Source organism: Podarcis filfolensis (assembly GCF_964270895.1).
Source record: "Podarcis filfolensis genome assembly, chromosome: 18".
Classification (NCBI taxonomy): Eukaryota; Metazoa; Chordata; class Lepidosauria; order Squamata; family Lacertidae; genus Podarcis; species Podarcis filfolensis.
The window spans coordinates 1,883,932-1,905,469 of NC_139622.1; the positions used below are offsets into that span (position 1 = coordinate 1,883,932).

General features: G+C 48.1%; 1 protein-coding gene across 2 annotated transcripts in view; it reads left to right on the forward strand.

Moving 5' to 3' along the window:
* UPF1 (UPF1 RNA helicase and ATPase) overlaps positions 1–18,467 on the forward strand; it is a 37,470-nt gene extending 19,003 nt beyond the window's left edge. Inside the window, exons 4-24 of one of the 2 annotated variants that reach the window (XM_083594395.1) lie at positions 1,024–1,191; positions 1,357–1,537; positions 2,337–2,498; positions 2,880–2,964; positions 3,102–3,200; positions 3,744–3,852; positions 3,951–4,110; positions 4,220–4,338; positions 4,962–5,126; positions 5,517–5,631; positions 6,233–6,376; positions 6,907–7,120; positions 8,122–8,239; positions 9,188–9,344; positions 9,952–10,094; positions 11,108–11,282; positions 12,062–12,143; positions 12,353–12,514; positions 14,002–14,219; positions 14,561–14,680; positions 15,941–18,467. In XM_083594395.1, the coding sequence (XP_083450521.1) occupies positions 1,024–1,191; positions 1,357–1,537; positions 2,337–2,498; positions 2,880–2,964; positions 3,102–3,200; positions 3,744–3,852; positions 3,951–4,110; positions 4,220–4,338; positions 4,962–5,126; positions 5,517–5,631; positions 6,233–6,376; positions 6,907–7,120; positions 8,122–8,239; positions 9,188–9,344; positions 9,952–10,094; positions 11,108–11,282; positions 12,062–12,143; positions 12,353–12,514; positions 14,002–14,219; positions 14,561–14,677 (2,893 nt within the window). In that variant the 3' untranslated portion in view covers positions 14,678–14,680; positions 15,941–18,467. Of the gene's footprint in view, positions 1–1,023; positions 1,192–1,356; positions 1,538–2,336; positions 2,499–2,879; positions 2,965–3,101; positions 3,201–3,740; positions 3,853–3,950; positions 4,111–4,219; positions 4,339–4,961; positions 5,127–5,516; positions 5,632–6,232; positions 6,377–6,906; positions 7,121–8,121; positions 8,240–9,187; positions 9,345–9,951; positions 10,095–11,107; positions 11,283–12,061; positions 12,144–12,352; positions 12,515–14,001; positions 14,220–14,560; positions 14,681–15,940 lie in introns of both variants that reach the window. The other variant, XM_083594394.1, reaches the window with a different exon arrangement.
* The last annotated feature ends 3,071 nt before the right edge of the window (positions 18,468–21,538 follow it).

The following is a 21,538-nucleotide window of genomic DNA, read 5'->3' on the forward strand; positions in this document are numbered from 1 at the left end:
ATGGCAAGAAGCATTGGGGTTGTATCGAGCTACGTTCTGCTCAGGGTAGACTTATTGAAATTAGTGGGCCAAAATTTGTCGTGCCCATTGCATTCTGGGTCTACTCTTGAGTGGGATGAACACTGGATACAAACCTTAGGCGGTTGCCTCACACTGTGAGCCAGGTCACTGGTTCACATAGCCCAGTACTACATAAGGTGGCTGGGATTGGATGTGAGATCTCTTCTCTCGCTGTGTGTGTATGTGTCTCATGCATGTACTGTTACACGTCACCATTCATTTCCTTGCTGCCTTTTATGCAGAAAAGCCATCAAGGCTGCTCACACAGTTTAATCCAGATAAAGCAGGCATAGGCAAACTTCGACCCTCCAGATGTTTGGAACTACAATTCCCATCATCCCTAGCTAACAGGACCAGTGGTCAGGGATGATGGGAATTGTAGTCCCAAACATCTGGAGGGCCAGAGTTTGCCTATGCCTGAGATAAAGAATTACAACAATATAATAAAATACACTGCTTGACAACATTTTTTTTAAAGAGCAGTATGTCCACATCATATTTAAAAACCTGGAATTTGGATTGAAAAACCAGTGTGCCCCCCATGTTATCCATATACAGTGGTACCTCGGGTTACATACGCTTCAGGTTACAGACTCTGCTAACCCATAAATAGTACCTCGGGTTAAGAACTATGCTTCAGGATGAGAAGAGAAATCGTGCTTCAGCAGCACGGCAGTGGTGGGAGGCCCCATTAGCTAAAGTGGTGCTTCAGGTTAAGAACAGTTTCAGGTTAAGAATGGACCTCCGGAACGAATTAAGTACTTAACCCGAGGTACCACTGTACACACACACACACCAGGACTTCTGATAAGGTTTCCCAGGCATGAGGTGGCACAGAGTAGGTATAAAAGCTCTCCCTTGATAATCGGAGGTATCCTTCCATGCTCCTGCTTGCATTTTTACATTGGTAGGAAAACCAATTTGCCATTCAACCCAGCCTGCCATTCTTCTGTGTCTTGCCAGCCATATTGTGAACCACCTTGTGAGAGCCAAATGTAAGGAAGTGACACTGCACAAGGATGGCCCTCTGGGTGAGACGGTCCTGGAGTGCTACAACTGTGGCTGCCGCAACGTCTTCCTCCTGGGTTTCATCCCTGCTAAGGCAGACTCTGTGGTCGTCTTGCTGTGCAGGTGAGACATTTCCTCTCTTTATTTTGGAAGCAAATTGCTGGTCAGTCTCAAGTCTTAATGGGCCATTGATTTTGAAAGCATTTTTTAAAAATACTGTTGATTCTCTTTTTATCCCCTACGTGTGCCTGTCTAGTAAAACTATTCTCCCCTATCTTGACTATACAGGCAGCCTTGTGCCAGTCAGAGCAGCTTGAAGGACATCAACTGGGACAGTTCTCAGTGGCAGCCTCTGATTCAAGACCGCTGCTTCCTTTCCTGGCTGGTCAAAATCCCTTCTGAGCAGGAGCAGTTGAGGGCGCGTCAGATCACTGCCCAGCAAATCAACAAGCTGGAAGAGCTCTGGAAGGTGCGTGGAAGTGTCTGCAGCAGAGAGCAGAGGGACGACCGAGAGAGCCCAGGAGGGGATAAGCAGATCTGTATCGGGGTGTGCTGTTGGGTGTGGAATTCAGCTTCCTGACAACTCCAGGTCCCTTCATCATTTTCTGAGGCCTTGGCCATACAGCTTGGGAAATGTACGAAGCCTTGGCTTTACGGCTGGAAGCCGAAATCTGTGATACTAGAGAGGAGGCTGAATAAGATTGAGAGTTGTGGGTTAGTCTAGCACAATATTAGAAGTTGAACAAATCTGCCTAACAGCACAGCTTGCAGTATTTGCCATAGCACAGATCTTAAGATTGTTTGGGTGCAGACTTCTTAAAATGTTTTGGGCATGTTTGTGCAGTTGCCAACAGAGAGAGCCTGTCTTTTCATGAAACACCTTCTTTTTGTTACAACAAGACACAATTGGTAGTCAAAATAGACAAACCTTGCAAATTCACCAAAGCCACCAGTCAGCCTACCCCAGCATAGCTGTGTTTATAATAGAATCATAGAGTTGGAAGGGCCCCTGTGGGTCATCTAGTCCAACCCCCCTGCAATGCAGGAATATGCAGCTGTCCCCTACGGGGATTGAGCCTGCAACCCTGGCATTATCAGCACCCTGCTCTAACCAACTGAGCTAGCCAGTTGCATCCTGGAACGGTTGGATTTGGAAATACCTTCCATTAGTTTTCCGTCTTGATTTAGGAAGACCTGTTCTGAAACCAGCTGATGGGAGGGTTGTAGTTGGTCTGTTCTATTTAACCACCTCTTCTTTGTAACTGCAGGAGAACCCCTCTGCCACCCTCGAAGACTTGGAGAAGCCTGGCGTCGACGAAGAACCACAGCACGTCCTCCTCCGATACGAGGATGCTTATCAGTACCAAAACATATTTGGGCCTCTGGTCAAACTTGAGGCCGACTACGACAAGAAGCTGAAGGAGTCCCAGGTAAGATTCAGGCCAAGGAGGATGCAGCCACTTTGAAATGACATGGCCCAGTGGGCACAACAGTTGCTTTGGAGTAGGGTAAGGGCTGGATCTGAAGAAGGCTCAGTTGCTTCTCTCCAGAAAAGGAACAGTTTTGACAAATTGTAGAGTTATCAGCCCACTCTCTTTCCTTAAAGGTAGCTCCTCTTAGGGATCCAGCAACTGCTAAATCAGCATTAGCTTTGAAGTGTTGCCAGGGGTGGTTTAGCAGCCCTTCCTGTGATTGTTCAAGCCAGCTGTGCAGTGCTAGGGAGGGCAGGCAGGAAGCAGAGGGCCAGGTCTGCTCTTGAGTATCGTTTTTGTCTGTGTTTGCAAAGTTAGAATATCTCTCTTTATGTTTAGACACAGGACAACATCACTGTGAGATGGGATCTGGGCTTGAACAAGAAAAGGATTGCCTACTTCACCTTGCCAAAGACGGATTCAGGTAAGAACAGGAAATCAGTAAAGGAAGTCTGGCTCAAGGGTCTCTTGATTGGCAGACTCTGAACACCATTAACATTCACAAACAGTGAATTGGTGTTTGCTTTGGAAGAACTGAAAGCTTCTAACTCCTCTTTTCAGATATGCGCCTGATGCAGGGGGATGAGATCTGCCTGAGGTACAAAGGGGATTTGGCCCCGCTGTGGAAAGGAATCGGCCACGTGATTAAAGTTCCTGATAGTATCCTTTTAATTTCATGAGGCTGTAAGGAGGACTCCAACATCTCAATTGCACAGTTGAGATTATGTCAAGTGGAGCCCTTGGAACATGTTGAATGCCTGGCATTTGAAGCAGAATTGTGGGAGAGAATGGACAACTCTTCTTGTGCTCCCTTAGAACAACTGTGTTTATCTGGGGGCACAAAAGAAGCAAAAGGTTTCAATTTATGGTTTGTGTAAACACACACACACACACACACACACACACACACACACACACACTATCCATATACTTGCGCCTCCATTCTTCCTCTGAGAAGGAGGTCAGAGCCCCTTCACATGCCATTCCCAGGCTGATTCCACATCCAGGCAACTAGCAGGGATATCCAGCTTAGCTTGGGCAGTTGAAATGGTGGTGAGCCTTCAGCTGGCACCTTCTCTGTAGACTTGCAGCACTAGAACAGTCCCCCGAGGTAGTGGTGGGCAGGAGGTGGGAGGTGGGGTGGGACTCTGAAAAGGAGCTTGCAACTGTTCCACGAAACTGCTACTTAACGAGGTTTTGAAGATTACGGTGACGAAATTGCGATCGAGCTGAGGAGCAGTGTCGGAGCCCCCGTGGAAGTGACCCACAACTTCCAAGTGGACTTTGTGTGGAAGTCGACTTCCTTTGACAGGTGGGTGAAGGCAGCGTCTCTCTCTGTCTTGAGAAGCCGGTTGCATAAATGCTTGAGGGATGACCTGGTTTGTGCTTGTGCGCCCACCTCTTCTTCAGGATGCAGAGTGCCCTCAAGACTTTTGCTGTGGATGAAACCTCTGTCTCTGGCTACATCTATCACAAGCTCCTGGGTCACGAGGTGGAGGATGTCATTATCAAATGTCAGCTGCCGAAGCGCTTCACAGCACAAGGACTTCCTGACCTCAACCATTCTCAGGTAACCTTATCCCGCCCAACAGCAAAGGCAGGAGTTGGGTCCAAGAGCTTCCAGTGTCAGTTTCGCAAACTGCTTCCCCGTGTGGAGTTAATGCAATTTCTTTTCCCAGGTGTATGCTGTGAAGACTGTCTTGCAGCGTCCCTTGAGTCTCATCCAGGGCCCTCCCGGAACAGGCAAGACTGTCACCTCGGCCACCATTGTGTACCATCTGGCTAGGCAAGGAAATGGGTAAGAGCAGGAGCAGAGATTGCTCTTGAATCTTCTTGGTCAAAAGAGTGCAGCAATTCAAGGGCTGTTGAGATAATTTTAGCACCCATCTGGAAGTTACAGCCTGGTATAGGTGAAACACCCCATGCGATTGATAAATAGATTGATTGCTTTTCTATCTCACTTTTTTCTCCAAGGAGCTCAAGGTTCTCCCCTCATCTCATTTATTCCCCACAAGAACCCTGTGAGGTAGGTTAGGCTGAGACAGTAAGCGACTCAATGAGCTCCATGGCCAAGTGGGGATTCAAACTCTGGTCTCCCAGCTCCTAGGCTGGCACTCCACCACACTGGCTCTCAGACTTTCAGTTTCTTCTCATGCACAAATTCCCCTCTGATGACATTGACTGCATTTATGGGTTATGCCTCTGCTACCCTTAACCCAAGAGAGCATTGGCCAGTGTTGGCAATCAACCTCAGCCTCTGATTAGGTCTTAATGGAGTGCCTAATCCACTTCAGCACCTTCTTAGCATGAAATCCATGGTTCCAGAGCTGATGCCAGTGGTAACCCTTAGCCCTCGCCTACAGTGATAAAGAAGGAAGAACTCTTTGCAGGATTTTGTTTTATTTCTCATTTGTTTCCAAGGCCCGTGCTGGTTTGTGCCCCGAGCAACATAGCCGTGGACCAGCTGACGGAGAAGATCCACCAGACGGGGCTGAAGGTGGTGCGCCTGTGTGCAAAGAGTCGTGAGGCCATTGACTCCCCCGTCTCCTTCCTCGCCCTGCACAACCAGATCAGGAACATGGATAGGTAAGGCACTTCCTCATCCCATTGCTGCTGAGCCAGAAGCCAGCCTTCGCTTGCAGTTCTGTCACTGTCCCTTGCTCATTCCCTCCCTGCATTCATCCCAAACTTAAAGCCTGCCTTCCTTTTTCTGGAGAGTGCAAAGATAGGTGGGGTTTTTTTATATATAAAAAAAATAAATCTAGTGGCTTCACTTAATGACACTGCCAATACTGCCTTTATTTTTCATCAGCCACTACGTGGATTTATTTTTTTAAATATTTATTTGATGTCCATTGATAGCCACTTTGGAAGTGCATTGTTACCAAATTCAATAGTGGAGTATAAGATCCTTAAGCAGGGATCTTGTAACCAGAACATTATATAGCATCCCAGAGATGTCTGTTTAATCCTCAGCATGCCTGAGCTCCAGAAGCTGCAGCAGCTGAAAGACGAGACTGGGGAACTGTCCTCTGCAGATGAGAAGCGCTACCGGGCCCTGAAGCGGACGGCGGAGCGGGAGCTGCTCATGGTGACATTTTCCTACCTCTTATATGGGGGCTGTTGTTTACTGTTGGTCAGACCAGGTGTGCTACTTGTGTTCTGTGATCCAGGAGGCTGACTTGTCTCCTTTTTCATCATCGGTTCTGTAACAGCAAAGGGATAACCCTACCTTAAACAATGAATAATCCCAGAGGCTGCAACAAATATTGCACACACACACACACACACACACACACAACCCCGCACATAATGCTGAAGACTGGCTGTAGGCAGGACTGGGGAAGGATCATAGCTAAGCTGTGCAATAAGTCCAACCTCGATTCTGGCTTCTCCAGGTACAGCTGTTTGAAACTGTGGAGAGCCGCTTCCAGTCCTTATAAACAGTACTGAGCCAAATGGACAAGTGGTTTGGCTTGGTACAAGGCGGCTTCTTGTGTTCCTAATTAAAATCACCCCCTTTAAACAGAACCTTGAGAACTGGGATGTTTTATTTTTAAGGAAAGGGCCTTAGCACTGTGCAGAGCACCTGGTTTCCATGCAGATCAGTGGTCTTAATGTAGAAGTTGCTTCCTATGTTCCTTTTGTAGATAGTTTTGTAGCTCCTGAATTTTTGCTGCTTCATCCCTCAGAATGCAGACGTCATCTGCTGCACCTGCGTGGGAGCCGGGGACCCAAGACTGGCGAAGATGCAGTTCCGCTCCATCTTGATTGACGAGAGCACCCAGGCCACGGAGCCAGAGTGCATGGTGCCAGTTGTCCTTGGGGCAAAGCAAGTAGGTTCAAGCAGCCGAGGGGGGTGGGGGCAACTGTCTCTTCCGGTGTTGCCACCATCTTTATATATCAAGCAACTTGGGTCTGTGTGAGCTTTTAAAGCCCTCCTGCATTGTCTTAAATGCTTGCATTTCAAGCCTTTAGGAAGAAGACTTAAAGCATTCACAGCCCGTGAGGTCTTGTGTCCACTATGAATAGGAGCAGGAAATGCAAGCTATGGAAGGGAAATCCCAAGAGTTCTGGAAGCTTGTAGAGAGCAGAGGTGGAACTGCTGAGGAGGATTGCTGATGGAAAGGCTTGAGTGGGTGGGGCAGTTCTGCAGATAATTCTCCAACTTCAGCGCCTTAATTGCTTGAACTCAGAAAGCTAGAAGCTTCCCTCAAGCAGGCTTTAGATCCCCAAACTGCCCTTCCCTTTTGTAGGCCATCACCTCCAGCCTTCTAGAGATGCAGCAGGGGCTTGGCCTGGCTGTTTGTGTGTTCACGCTCATGTGTGCGGTTCCTCCTGTTGACCTTGGGCTTCATTTTCCCAGCTGATCCTGGTGGGCGACCACTGCCAGCTTGGCCCCGTTGTGATGTGCAAGAAGGCGGCGAAAGCAGGCCTGTCCCAGTCGCTCTTTGAGCGGCTGGTGGTGCTGGGCATCAGGCCCATCCGCCTGCAGGTGCAGTACCGTATGCACCCAGCCCTGAGCGCTTTCCCATCCAACATCTTTTATGAGGGGTCTCTCCAGAATGGTGTCACCGCAGGTAAGAAGGGGCAGGGGGAGGGTGTGGGTGATGGAGGGGGCCAGCAGGAGTGCCAGGCAGTGTCCCGTTCAGGACCTCTAAGTGGGCCTTGTAGCTTCAAATCAGTGGTGTACAGTCAGTGGAATAGGGGGACTAGGCTAGTCTCCTAAATGTTCTCCGTATTCTATCAGAGTATTAAACCTGGCGCTTCTTTCCCAAAGCCTGGGAAACTTCTGCCCGGCTTTTGGAGGGAGACACAATGTTCTTGTCAGGGTCCAGGAGCCCTCCTGCCACCTTCCCAAAGCCCACCCAGCTTTGGGAAGGACGCGGAAGGGCTCCAGCATTCTGTCAGAAGCTTCTGCTTGGCTTAGGGCAGGAGACAAGGTCTTAATGCACGGCAGCGTTGGCCCCCCCCCCAAATATCGCCCTCACAGGCTGGCACCTTTGGCTCTAACTGTTCCATCTATGAAAAATTTCACTGAACACCACTGCTTCATACCAATCCTTGCCGTAGTCTTCGCGTTGGGAGGTCTGTGGATTTTGATAGGTGGTTCTCGCTGCTGTTCCAGCCTGCTCTTCAGGATGGAAGGACTCCATTTTAAGGCTAGGATCTAGCCCTGTGCTTCCCAAAGTGGGCAGTATGTACTGCCCTTCCGCGGTGGTATTAGCAGGGGAGGCACTAAGAGGCAGGGGAGCATTGAAGATGTAGGCGGCTATTGGACTTTGAAAAGCTAGTCTCACTGGTTCAAGTTCATCGGGGTTTTTTGAATTAATTAAAGTACTTTTGAATCAAAGTGCAATTAATTGTTGCTGTTTGGTATGTTACAGTGTTACAGTCTTCCTTAGTGTGTTGTGCAAAGCGCTACAATGCTTTTTATAGGGTGGGGGGCATTGGGATGAGTTTATGGGACCAAGGGGGCAGTGACCTAAATGGTTTGGGAACCACTGATCTACCCAAAGGAAGACCCAGGCCTCCACAGGAGAAACATACGCTAACAGGCAACTTACCTGTCGCTCTGCAGCGGACCGTGTGAAGAAGGGATTTGACTTCCAGTGGCCCCAGCCAGACAAGCCCATGTTTTTCTATGTGACCCAAGGGCAAGAAGAGATTGCAAGTTCTGGGACTTCTTACCTGAACAGGTAAGTCATGTGGGGAAGAGGAGAAGGGGGTCCAGCCAAGTCTCTGGGACAGAATGTGTGGGTGCCTTGCTTGGGCAAACATCACGTCTCTCTCTCTCTCTCTCTCTCTCTCTTGACTATTCATTAATTTATACACCAGTTATATGCCAACACGACATATTTCAGTTATGTGTGGATTTTATAACTTAATGTTTTAGAAGCCATATTAAGCTATAAAATCCATACATAATTGAAATAACACAATAACAGTTCCATCAAAGCAACTGAAGCATCCTTAATTAAAATAGCCTGCAATAAATGAAGCCGGTTAAAAGGCATGACTGTTAAAACAGTTCTAAAAAGATAGGATCAGTAGTTCAAGGTCATCCCAGAGTGAAGGAGGTGAGGCTGGAGAAGTGATGGAGGCCAAGCATTTTAGTTCTCCAAAGGGTGGGAAGCGGACAGGAAGGACATGGTCCAGCAGTGGCATCTCTCACCCATATACAGTCGCTGCCGCGCCCCCCCCCAATAGTATTGTCAGATGGAGACTATTCCAGGTAGCTTGATCTTCCTCTGGTGAGCTGAAGGTGGCCTGGAACTTTGAAAGGGAGCCAGTCAATTAATTCCATTTGTGCCTGAAGACTCTACTCAGTAGGATTGGAATAGGACATTTGGGGGATGGTGGCTGATACCCTGCACGTGCCCAGGCCCATTATTCCAACCTGAATAATGCCAAGAAATGTGCCACATGTGGCTTCTGTTGTGCCCTTTCCTTTGTCTGATGCACTTTTCTTTTCCTCCCATGCTACTTTAAAAAAAAATAATACTTAAACATTTTGTCGCAGAGTGAATTTGGGCATTATACATAGATTTATGGTGTTGAACAAGCTCTGAGGCATTCTGGTTACCTTGGAGACTGTTTCTTGGGCGCTGCTCAAGGGGAGGGACTGACTCCTCTTCCCCCTGCAGGACGGAGGCTGCCAACGTGGAGAAGATCACCACCAAGCTGCTGAAGGCTGGTGCGAAGCCAGATCAGATTGGCATCATCACCCCCTACGAGGGCCAGCGCTCCTACCTGGTGCAGTATATGCAGTTCAGCGGCTCTCTGCACACCAAACTCTACCAGGTACGGCTCTCCCTGTGTTGTCTCTGGGCTTCGTGCAATCTTCCCAAGTCAGCATTAAGCCCATCCCCTCTCCCTGCTCCCTGATTCAGAGCAACCCAACTTGTATTTGCAAATGTTTCCTTGGAGGCAGGGTGCATAGAAACCTGACCCACCTATACCATACAGCACAGTACCAAACAGGACTTTCTGCAAATGTATAGCCTCACCTGCTGAAGAGAGTTATATGGAGAGTGGGCTGCTCCTTCTCATACTTGTGTTGGAGAGCTCTGTGCTCACTGGTCCTTCGCCACCTCCAGTTTAAGGAAGGGAAAGGCAGCTGAATTAATCAAACTGGGTAGCCAAGAAATCGCTAACTTGCATAGCAGTAAATTTATGGACAGCCAGGTATATTAGCCTCCCTCCCCAAATACGGAGTGCGAGCGAGGCAGGAGATTATCCCCAGGACTGGAAAGTAGTTTGAAATTGATTTTCAGGAGGTGGAACCACGTGGACATCATGTAATGCTTCCTGGCTAATCGTCACTCTCTCTGAAGGAAACTCTCTAGAGATGTGAGTCATTTAGAACGTGCTTTAACAGAGTCCTTTTCTCTCCCTGTTCCCTTCCCAGGAAGTGGAAATAGCCAGCGTTGACGCTTTCCAAGGGCGCGAGAAGGACTTCATTATCCTGTCCTGTGTTAGAGCCAATGAGCATCAAGGCATTGGCTTCCTGAATGACCCCAGGCGCCTCAATGTGGCTCTCACCAGAGCAAGGTACAGCGGAAGCCACTGAGTGTGAGACAGCTATGTCTGCCAATCCCAAAGAGCTCTTTGCTTCTGTCTAGCTAAGGAAATTATTGTCTTGTTGCAGCAGGGGAGAAAGGTGCAGGTGACTTGCACCTTTTTTCTTACCCTTCTGCTTGGAGTCAGGGTGGGGAAAACAACGGGCTTTTTGGAGTGAGTTTTCTCTGTACAGGCTACAAACAGCTGAGCTGATAATAAACCAACTGGCTTGTGCAGGCCAGTCTTACGTAGAAGGTCAGCAGTGTTGTGTTAAGGCCTTTAAGTTTCCAAACCCAGTCAGATGGGTGGCATATAAATAATAAAATTATTATAATAAACTGCGCTCTGCATGAATTGGATTCATGTCTCTCTTTAGCTGGCAAACTCTTGAGAGCGCTTTTTGCAAGATCATGACAACACAAATGCAGTTCTCCAGCTGAGAAAGCCTGAAATGGAGAATTTAAATCTAGCAGAGGCAATAGAGCAGCATGTATTGCCTGAGGTCCTTCTCCAAGTGCCTTCCTAATCAGAAGTGTGTGAGATAAGCCCAGGAGAGGGGCCCACTTCCCTAAAGCGGATGCCTGTTTTGCAAACCTCTTGGGACCAGGCTGCAACATTTTTATTTATGCAGGCATTTTTTAATTTGTTAATGTTGGGCTAGATGATCCTCAGGGTCCCTTCCAACTCTACCATTCCAGCATCTATAATCTGCTATATTTCACTCATGTGTCTTATTGGGCTTCAGCTAGTCCCCCCTGGGAGAGAAGTATAACTATCACCAGGGTGTCACAACTGAGAAACACCCCTTGCCTGCCTGGAATCAAAAGGCAAAGGCCATGGAGATTGGCACCCAACAGCGAGTGGAGCACTTAGGCGGGTTCCTACGGCCACAATTGGTCCTTCGGGTGGCCGCAGGGTGCTGGTAGGTTCTGAGTGCCAACCAGGTGGTGAACTACGCGACAATGCTTTGGTGTGGACTTCATTCTTTCATTCATTCATTTAAGGTATGGTGTCATCATTGTTGGGAACCCGAAAGCACTTTCCAAGCAGCCCCTCTGGAACCACTTGCTGAACTACTACAAGGAGCAGAAAGTGCTGGTCGAGGGGCCCCTGAACAACCTCCGTGAGAGCCTCATGCAGTTCAGCAAGCCTCGGAAGCTGGTCAATACCATCAACCCCGTAAGTGCCACTGGTGGGGCTGGAAACCTACACCTGTGCCCTTCTTTAGAGATTAGGCTTCACTGCCCTTCTCCAGCACCCTAGAACTGCTGAGGCTGTAAACTGCCCCTCCCATGTTGAGTAAACCTGTTCAACTGCCTCACACTCAGCAATGCAACTTTTGGAGTTCCTTTTGCCCAGGTCTTTCAGACAGGGTCCCATTTCACAGGTGAAAGGAGAAATAAGGGGAGGGGAAACAGCTTGAAATATTTCGCCCATGAGGAGTTCCCATTCCCAAGCATCCTGCCTTTTGGATCTGTAAACAACCTTGCCGTGGGGGTGGGGGTAATAATAATAATAATAATAATGCAGTAATAATAATAAATGATCTGGTTTATTATTAGTAAAACAAGCCAAGGTGAAACAGCTGAAAAGTCAATCCACAACACACAGCAGGCAGGGTTAAAGAACACAAATAGCTTCACGCAATCATTGAGCCATCTGCCTGAAAAGACGCCAGAGGAGAACCTGATCCACCCTCTTTGAGAGGAAACTCTGCAGTTGTGGCGCCGCCACCAATAAGGACCTGCCCCTCTTCTGTTCCCACCAGGCATGCCTCTCTTGGTGGTAGAATGTGGAGCAGGGCCTCGGAAGGCCTCTGTGATTGGCAGGCAGGGAAAAGCCATCCTCTTTGCTAAAGGAAAGAAAGTTCCAGAAAGTTCTTCCTCATGTGAGCCATCAGAAACAGTTTGTGTGAACATATTTTAAAGTGGTCTTTAATTTCTGCCCCCCTTTCTTAGGGAGCCCGGTTCATGACAACTGCCATGTACGATGCCCGTGAAGCTATCATCCCTGGATCGGTGTATGATCGCAGCAGCCAAGGTGAGAGAACCTGGGCAGGGGGATCTCTCCTCGGTCCAAAAGAGAGGCGGCTTTTGACTCCAGAGCTGTTCTGATGTCTCCATGGACCATGTATCTGTGGTGGGTTGAAAGGCCTGGTGAAGAGAGCCTTGTGCCTGCGGCGTTGCTGTTCCCTCTCCTTGCTGCCTTGGGACTTGTTCCCTCTGAGCTCTTCCCCCCTCTTCCCTCAGGCCGGCCCTCCAACATGTACTTCCAAACACACGACCAGATCGGGATGATCAGTGCCGGGCCCAGCCATGTCACCGCCATGAACATTCCCATCCCCTTCAACCTGGTGATGCCTCCCATGCCTCCACCTGGCTATTTTGGACAGGCCAATGGGCCTGCTGCCGGTAAGAGATTGTGCCGCACAGACAGGCACTCCCATGGCTTGTATGACTTCAGAAGTGCTCAGTGGCAAGGAAGGGGGTGGGGAGGGATTTTGGGGTAAGGCTGCAGCTTCTTCCATCCTCCCAGCAGTGCATGTTTGAAAAACTCATCAGGCAGGTCTCTTGATAATAACAATAATTTTATTTTTTGTACCCCTCCCATCTGTCTGAATTGCCCCATCCACTCTGGGCAGCTTCCAACATATATAAAAACATAATAAAACATTACACATTAAAAAACTTCCCTATACAGGGCTGCCTTCAGACATCTGCTAAAAGTCAGATAGTTATTTATCTCCTTGATGTCTGACAGGAGGGCATTCCACAGGACAGGCGCCACTACCGAGAAGGCCCTCTGCCTAGTTTCCTGTAGCTTCACTTCTCGCAGTGAGGGAACCACCAGAAGGCCCCTGGTGCTGGACCTCGGTGTCCGGACTGGACGATGGGGGTGGAGATACTCCTCCATGTACACACCAGTGGCAGAAGCAATCCATATTGTGAGCTGATGGAAGGGCATCCTCCCTCAGTTGAGTTTACATTGAGATTTATTGCTGCTGCTTGAGGACAACCAGGAGAATAATTGCAGGCTTCTTTAGTCGTCTTTTGGTGCTTACAAGGCCAGATACTTTAGAGCAGGTTGGTCAAAAGTCCGTTTCAGGGGCCTAATCCAGCCCACTGGTCAGTTTAATCTGGCCCCTGTTTATTTCCTGGGGTAAAATCCTAAGAAAACCCTCAACAACTTCAATCCTAAAAGAAGCTGAACAACTTCAGTCCTAAAAAAAGCTCAATAACTTTGGTCGGCCCCCACAGCCCTTCACTTCATCAAATCTGGCCCAAAGAAGTTTGGATATCACTTCTTTAGAGAGTTGATGTACCCAGTTGTCTGTCAACTGATTGGGTAGTAAAAGCTGAGTTTTTGGATTTTGCTGCCTCCAGCTGCAGAGGCAGAGCATTGCCATCATGGCTACTAGCTATCAATAGTCATCTCCTCCGTGAATTATTCCAGCCCCCTTTTAAACCATCCCATTTGGTGGCCATTACTAATTCCTGTGGGAGAGAGTTCCATAACTTAACTATGCACTGCATGGAGAAGCTCTTTCTTAAATCAGTCTTGCTTAAATATAGTGAATTAATCCCAGTCAATTAGTTGTGATTCCTTATCAATAACTACATAGATTTTTACTTATTTTATTATTCATTCATTCAATTTATATGCCACCCTTTATCAGAAGATCCCAGGGCAGTGTACAAAATTATAAGCACATTATAGGCATACTGACAGACAGCCTGTATGGGGATTAATTTAATACAGTGAAACGGTTTATATATTTATCAGATACAGAGGACGCTTTTTGCCTGCTTTCCAGCCTGGCTGCTCTCCCAAGGGCACCACAGGGTCATGCTGACTGCATGAGTGCCTTCTCTGCGTTGAGATTTGTTTTCTCTTGTAGGACGTGGGAACCCAAAAGGCAAGACCAGCCGTGGTGGGCGCCAGAAAAACCGCTTTGGAATCCCAGGGGCTGGTCAGTCAAACCTCCCCAACAGCCAGGCCAGCCAGGACGTGGTCTCCCAGCCTTTCTCTCAGGGCCCTTTGACTCAGGGCTACATCTCCATGAGCCAGCCGTCTCAGATGAGCCAGCCAGGCTTGTCCCAGCCAGAGCTGTCTCAGGTAAAGGAACTTATTTAAGGTGCTGGTGTATTGTGTGTGCTCCAGAGTACAGATATTTACACATCAACACTTCTGGAGGTGAATTGAGGCCAGAAAGAAATGGCCCCTTCCTTGAACTGGAGGTCAGGAGCCCTTGCCACTCTCTGCCTCACAGGTAAGTATGAGATATGCATCCACCTGGCCCTAAAATTGTATTTCTGTTTCAACTGCCTGTTTAAACTCTGAATCGTTCTGCTATTCAGTGTATTCTCTTTGGTCTTCCCTCTCTCTCCCCACTCTCACTTCAGTCTCTCAACTGGAAAATAATCTCTCCTCTCCTTCCTCCCACTTTTTCTCTTCAGGATAGTTACCTTGGTGACGAGTTCAAATCTCAGATTGACGTGGCCCTGTCGCAGGACTCTACTTACCAGGGGGAACGCGCATATCAACACGGAGTGACGGGACTGTCACAATATTAGAGTGTAAGGTGCTTTTCCGATAATAAGAGTTGGGGAGAGAACAGGGGTGGCGGTCTCATCAGCACCCCTCATCTCTGTGCACATGCCACTGAACGCCCGGCTCAGTCTTTTGTTGAGTGGGATCTGAATGCTGTGCTCTCCAAATTATAAGCATTGGAACTGGGTTTTTCCTTTCACGTGTGCCCCGTTTGCCAGCGGAATGGTCTACCTTGTTCTCTTGGTTGTTGCTGGCTTTGACTGGGAGGTTTTAGCCTATCCAGATGTTGCTCTCTGGGGGGAGGGAGATGAGCTGCCTTGGGTGATGACACTTGGTCCTTGATGCTTTGTTAAGATGCTGGGAAACAGTGAAATCTACTCAATTAAGGACTGGTCAGAATTCAGGGGTCTTTTGTGAAACTCCTCACTCAAGGCAGGGTAAGCTTGTGGAATTTGGTTGCCACAGGGTGTAGAGGTGGGCACACTTGGCACCTGGAGGTCATTCCTGCCCATGGAGGCGGAGTGGCTCTTGGCCCTGATACCTGAATGTCACCCCCAGTCAGAGGCAGCAGTCCCAGATCTGGAGAACCTGCTGGAGGCAGGCATCTTCCTCCCACCTGGCTTGTGAGCTTTATCTAGAGGCATCCTAGATAAAGCACAATTCAAAGTGTTGGTGCTGACCTTTAAAGCCCTAAACAGCCTTGGCTCTGTATACCTGAAGGAGCGTCTCCACCCCCATCGTTCATCCCAGACACTGAGGTCCAGCTCCGAGGGCCTTCTGGTGGTTCCCTCACTGCAAGAAGTGAGGTTACAGGGAACCAGGCAGAGGGCCTTCTGGGTAGTGGCGCCCGCCCTTTGGAATGCCCTCCCATCAGATGTCAAGGAAATAAACAATTATCTGACTTTTAGAAGACATCTGAAGGCAGTTCTGTTTAGTTCGATGTTATGTTTTTATATGTGTTGGAAGCCACTCAGAGTGGCTGGGGCAACCCAGCCAGATGGGTGGGGTATAAAGAATAAAATTATTAATAATTATTATCTATCAGGCACCAGCGGGGAGGTGGAGAAACTCTTGCCTTAAACAAGTCTTGTATTGTGTGGTGGAGAAAAAATGGTACCTGCTGGGCCTAATAGTAGAGGCTGTTTGTAGCCACGGAATCTGCATCCTCCAGACTCCTTTGGGTTCTGCCCACTGAGCCATTTATGTGCTCAGAGAAGCCTTTCTCGCAACCCACAGCCACGGCTTGTGACAGTAATGGCATTTCCCCTTTTCTTTCCCTGACTTAGGTTGAAGGAGAAGAGCTAAGCTGATGTGGAGCTTAGTTCAACAGCATTTTATTCTGGGTAATAAAAATAAAATAAAATGGATACCTGTTTTCCACTGCTAAAACTGAAGCAACTCTGTGAGAGCAACAGGAGAGAGAGAGGAAGAGGGAGAGGAAGAGAGAAACCAACGGAGAGGAGAGCGAAGAGCACGCGAGCGAGAGGAAGAGAGAGAGCCCACTGCTAGCTCACTGAGACAAGGAGATTGACCAGACGGAGGTGGGAAGAGAGAGAGCAACGGAGGATCGACTGGCGCCTCGCTGGGAGGGGGAGTCAACTCGCCCCAGAAGAGCAGAGTGGTCAGCAGAGTTCCCTGTCCTCCCCCCGTCAACACACACTGAGAGAGAGAGAGAGAGATTCAGAGAAAGAGAGAAGAGCCTTGGAAGCAAGCTTCTGTTCTTGTGAGCAGGGCGGGGAGAGGAAAACCCCCATCTCAGAGTTGTTTGCGTACCCATCTCTCTTTTCCCCCTTTTAACCAGAAGTGGCATCTGTTGGCATCTTCTTAAAGGAGCAAGTGTACCATCATCATCACCAGCCTCGTCCACCCAAGAGGACCCCAATCCTCCCGAGCTCGTGGGAAAGCCAGCCGGCTGGTACCCTACTCTGAGATGTGTGGTTTTGCTGTCCAGGATCCAGCTTCGAACCTCACATGTGTGTGGTGTCACCCGCGTCCTGAATGGACTTAAATAAGATGGGGTGTTTCTTTTTTTCCTTTTTTTCCACTTAAAAAGAAAAAGAGATTCTTGCAAAAGAAGCACTGGATATTTTTTTAGAAGTTTGTCTCTGAAATCTTAGTAGTGGACCTGGGCGGGGGGGAAATCCTTGTTCTGAGAAGCTTAAAAAAAAAAGATATATATATATATATAAAGTTTAACGCTTAAAAATTAGAACACCACTCTTTTTAAGATCTTTTTTCAGTGTGATTTCAGTCAATCAGCCTCTTCTTCAGATGGTAGGGTAGCAGTGAGCAAGGAAAGCCAGCACATCCCTGCAGCGAGGCAGAAGATGGTTCAAGTGTGTGTTTTTTTGTCTTGCTTTCAATTGGCTTCTGCCTGGGCTCTGCTCTGTGTGATGACAACAAGTGGTTGTTGTTGTTTTTCTTTTCTGTAAGACTTTCCATGCGCTTCACGAGAACAGGGAGTGGGTGCCTGTGCCCTTTTGCCCACCCCCGCCCACCCCCAAGAGGGGGGAAACAAAAAAGGACACTGCTTTTTCTCGCCTCCCACCCAAAAACAGTAGTGGAAACTGGGGATTATATTGGTTTTGAAGTAAAGACTCTTAACAAAGATACTTTCGAGGCAGGTTGGGTGGGGCGGGCAGGCTGAGAGCGGGAGGTGGCTGCAGAGAAGTGGGTCTCATTCTTGGAGCATATATCGGGGTGGGGGGTTGTCGTTGGGGGTTTTGTGCAGCGTTGCGGCGGTGGAGTGAGTTCAATGCCAGGCATTTAAACCAATCTTGAGGCGACGTCTGGTGGGGGGGGGGTCACAAGCCTTCGCTGGTGGAGTCCTTCAAACTACAACTGCTATGAATCTGACTGGGAAAGGACACCCCCTTGCGGGGAGGGAAAACGCCGCCTTGCTGCACTTGTAGCAAAAAGCATTCTTTTATCTGCATCAAAAGCTTTCTAGGAAAAAAAGCTGAAGTAGGATTTCCTGTTTAACCTCCTGCCCCCACCAGCCTGGTGATCCATAAATGTCGCAATGCCCTTTACCTCTCTGAAACAGTTTGATCTGCCTTCTAGATGTGATTCCCCCCCCCCCTTCTTTTAAACCACTTGTGAATTAATTTTCCCCAGTCAAAGGGCTCTTAGCATCTGTTTAGCTTTTGTGTGTACTGAGGAACTCGAGGTGAACCTAACATGAATGTACTTAAGAGAACTCCCTGTGCTTTTTTTCTTTTTTCTTTAAAAAAAAGAATAGAGATTTTGGAATCTCGTTCCTCTTCTTCTCCTACCACCCCACCAAAGAAAAAGAGCAGCCCTACCCCATCCTTCTGCAAGAAGTGTGCTTGGCCTCCTTGGTATCCATTAGACCTGACAACCTGTAGGGAGGTGGGGGGCAAGCAGGGAGGCTCAGAGGGCCTGGTTCTGCAGTTCCCACCCCACTGGGTAGGCTATGTTGGCTGTGTAGGTTTTCAAAGCTAGACTTTTAAGCGCTATTGTCTCTTTTTTGTGCAAGGCGATCTGCTGAGTAAAGATATTCCTTCCCCCCACCCCCAAATCCTTCTGTGGCTGCCCGATTCCTCCCTCCCCTCCTCACATTTTGCTAGTTAGCACCTGCTTGCTTCTGCTTTGTGCTGGGTTAGTTTCCCCCTCCCCTTTGTAGCAGTTAAAATGAAATCCTTTTGAGTTTTTATATAAATCCATTTAAAGAAAAAAGAAAAAACATCAGTGCTAGCACCGTGTTTATTTTTTTTTATTTTATTTTTTTCCATCTCAAGTTTGCTTTAAAATCTGTTTGTCATCAAATTAATAAAGAGCCTCTTGCATTCAGCCTCTGGGGACTTTCTTACATTTTGTAATATGATGTATGGTTTTTTCCATATGCACTTTTTAGTTTTAGAAGCCTGAACGTTTTCTGATCCAGGTTGAACCCAATCTGATTGGGGGTTTTCCAGGGCAGTGCTGTCTAATCTGTGGCCATTCAGCTGAACTCCCATAGGATGTTGGAGTCTGGCCACAGTTTAGCCACCCTTTCTTACAGACATAACTTGGTAATCTTCTTCCAAATGAACACTCAGAGACAAATAATGCACATGTGACAGAATTGCACTTGTGTTTATTGCCCAACCTGGATTTTCACTCTATGATCCCTTGGCGTGCTGGAGGTGGGTGACACATGGGTGCTGTTCTACATATTTGCAGAGTTTATATTCTGGCTTTGGGTAAATTGGAGTCCAGGAACGATTACGCTTCCTTAGGTCACATACAGTGGTACCTCGGGTTACATATGCTTCGGGTTACAGACTCCACTAACCCAGAAATAGTACCTCGGGTTAAGAACTTTGCTTCAGGATGAGAACAGAAATCGTGCTACGGTGGCAGCGGGAGGCCCCATTAGCTAAAGTGGTGCTTCAGGTTAAGAACAGTTTCAGGTTCAGAACGGACCTCCGGAACGAATTAAGTACTTAACCCGAGGTACCACTGTACTTAGATGCTTCCCTGCACGCTAGGGGGAAAAGGTTGTAAAATCTTCTGCATGATTTGTGCATCATTGATGGTACAGTCCCCCTCTGGCATGTTGTAGGCTTTTTTTACCTTCCTAGGGAACTTTCCCCTTTGTTTTAATGACAGCTAATATTCTCTAGAAGTGGACATTGGCACGTAAGATCCCTCCTGCATGCCACAAAAGGCCTATCTCAGCTGGTGGCAGATCAGATGTCCTTGGCAAAACTTGGTATAAGTTTGCTCACGGCTGAGCATCTATAAAGAGTGTTGACAACTTGTTCATAAAGTTGTCTTGCTTTTAAAAAGGGGAAAGCTTTTGAACTTTCCATTGATGCAAAACAGATGAAGCTGGTAGACAGCCACCACCCTGGAGGTAGAATTAACCTGTGCCTCCGTGGATAGCTGAGAGTCCAAAATGACTCCCAGGCTGCACACCTGGTTCTTCCGGGGCACAGTGAGCCCACGAAGGACCCATACCTGCCTTCCCCTGTCCACCAGAAACAGTACTTCTGTCTTGTCAGAATTCAACCTCAAGCTGTTTACCGCCATCCATTGTCCAGTCTACCTCGATACAGTCTACAAAGACTGGCAATCTCATCAGGGATTTATGGACAGGAAGCCTATCTGATGCTGCTGCCAAGCAGGTACTCCACCCATGAAAGTACACGGCACCTTCAGCTCCTGCAGAGGAAGGCTGCAGGGTGTAAGGTAAAGGTAAAGGTACCCCTGCCCGTATGGGCCAGTCGTGTCCAACTCTAGGGTTGTGCGCCCATCTCACTTAAGAGGCCGGGAGGCAGCGCTGTCTGGAGACACTTCCGGGTCACGTGGCCAGCGTGACGAAGCTGCTCTGGCGAGCCAGCACCAGCGCAGCACACGGAAACGCCGTTTACCTTTCCGCTATAAAGCGGTACCTATTTATCTACTTGCACTTAAGGGTGCTTTCGAACTGCTAGGTGGGCAGGAGCTGGGACCGAAAGACGGGAGCTCACCCCGCCGCAGGGATTCGAACCACCGACCTGACGATCGGCAAGTCCTGGGCACTGAGGTTTTACCCACAGCGCCACCCACGTCCCCTGTATGATAATACAGGGTGAGTCTTTTAAAAGAGGCCCTGTGGAACATGTGTACTCTGTATCCATGGGGCCTCTCTTAAAGGACTCACCTTGTATAAAAAAATACAGATTATTGTATCCAAAATAGGATGCCCTCCAATCCCTTAAAACCCCGATGGTTCCCATGCAAAACTAGACAAGCCTAATTAACCAGTGTTGTGTAGTGGTTAGAGTGTTTGCATCGGACCTAGAGCAGGGTTTGAATCCTCTCTCTGCCATAAAATCTTATTGGGTGACCTTGGGAGCCAGTCGCCCTCTCTCAGCCTAAGCTACCTCCAAGGATGTGGGGATTAAATGAAGCAGGCAGAACCACGTGTGCCACCTTGAGTTTGAGGAAAAGGAAGTGGATAAATGTAACAAATGATTAATAAATTAATCACATAGAATTGTAGTTGGAAAGGACCCCGAGGCAGTGTTTGAAATTAGCCCGGTGCCAGGCACAGTTTGCACTTGGCTGTTGGCCACTGCGACCAAGTGAAGGTGCCAGGATGGCGCCTGACGTCTCCACCATCTGGAGGTGCCTGCCTGGGGATGCTTAGATCTGGACTGTTTTCACACACTAATACCCATCCTGTAGAATCTATTTTATCTGCACAGTCAGAATGAATTTCAAGAACCAAAACGTTTTTTCTGTGCAGCCTGAGCAGGAGCAGTGAACGACGATAGTTAACCGGTAATTGTCGCTTGTCTTCACTTACCTCACCTCACTGCCCTGCTCACAGTTGTGAAGAATATTCGTGCGTCACCACTAAGAAAAAGGGGTTGGAATAGGCCAGTGTATATGTAGATTGTCTCTGGATGAAGTGACTTTTCTTTCAGTTCCCAAAGCTCTTAACCTCGCTCAAGGTAGTCATCTGAACTAGCGAGATATTTAACTGAGAATTCATCAGTCAGTCCATCCTTTGAAAAATAAGGCTTTAGAGCTGTCTTGCCCCAAAACAGCAACTAGATGTTCCATTTTGGTGACTAACCTTGGTTTAAGGAACCATTTGGCACCTGGCTTACATATCTGAGTTTCTAACACTGCCCAAGCGTCAACCAATCCAACTCTGCAATGTGATATGTTACCAAAATAGCCTTCAGATGTGCTGGGGTTTCCTGCGACATTCCAGTTATTGGGGCACCAGCTCCTGTCAACCACATTTGACATACATTTAAAGTGCTCTATAAGCTATCATGGATTTCCCCAAATAATTCTGGGAACTGTAGTTTGCTTAAGAATGCTCGGAGTTGTTGGGAGACCTCATCTATTGGCCTCCCCTCTATTAGCCATGAAGTATATAT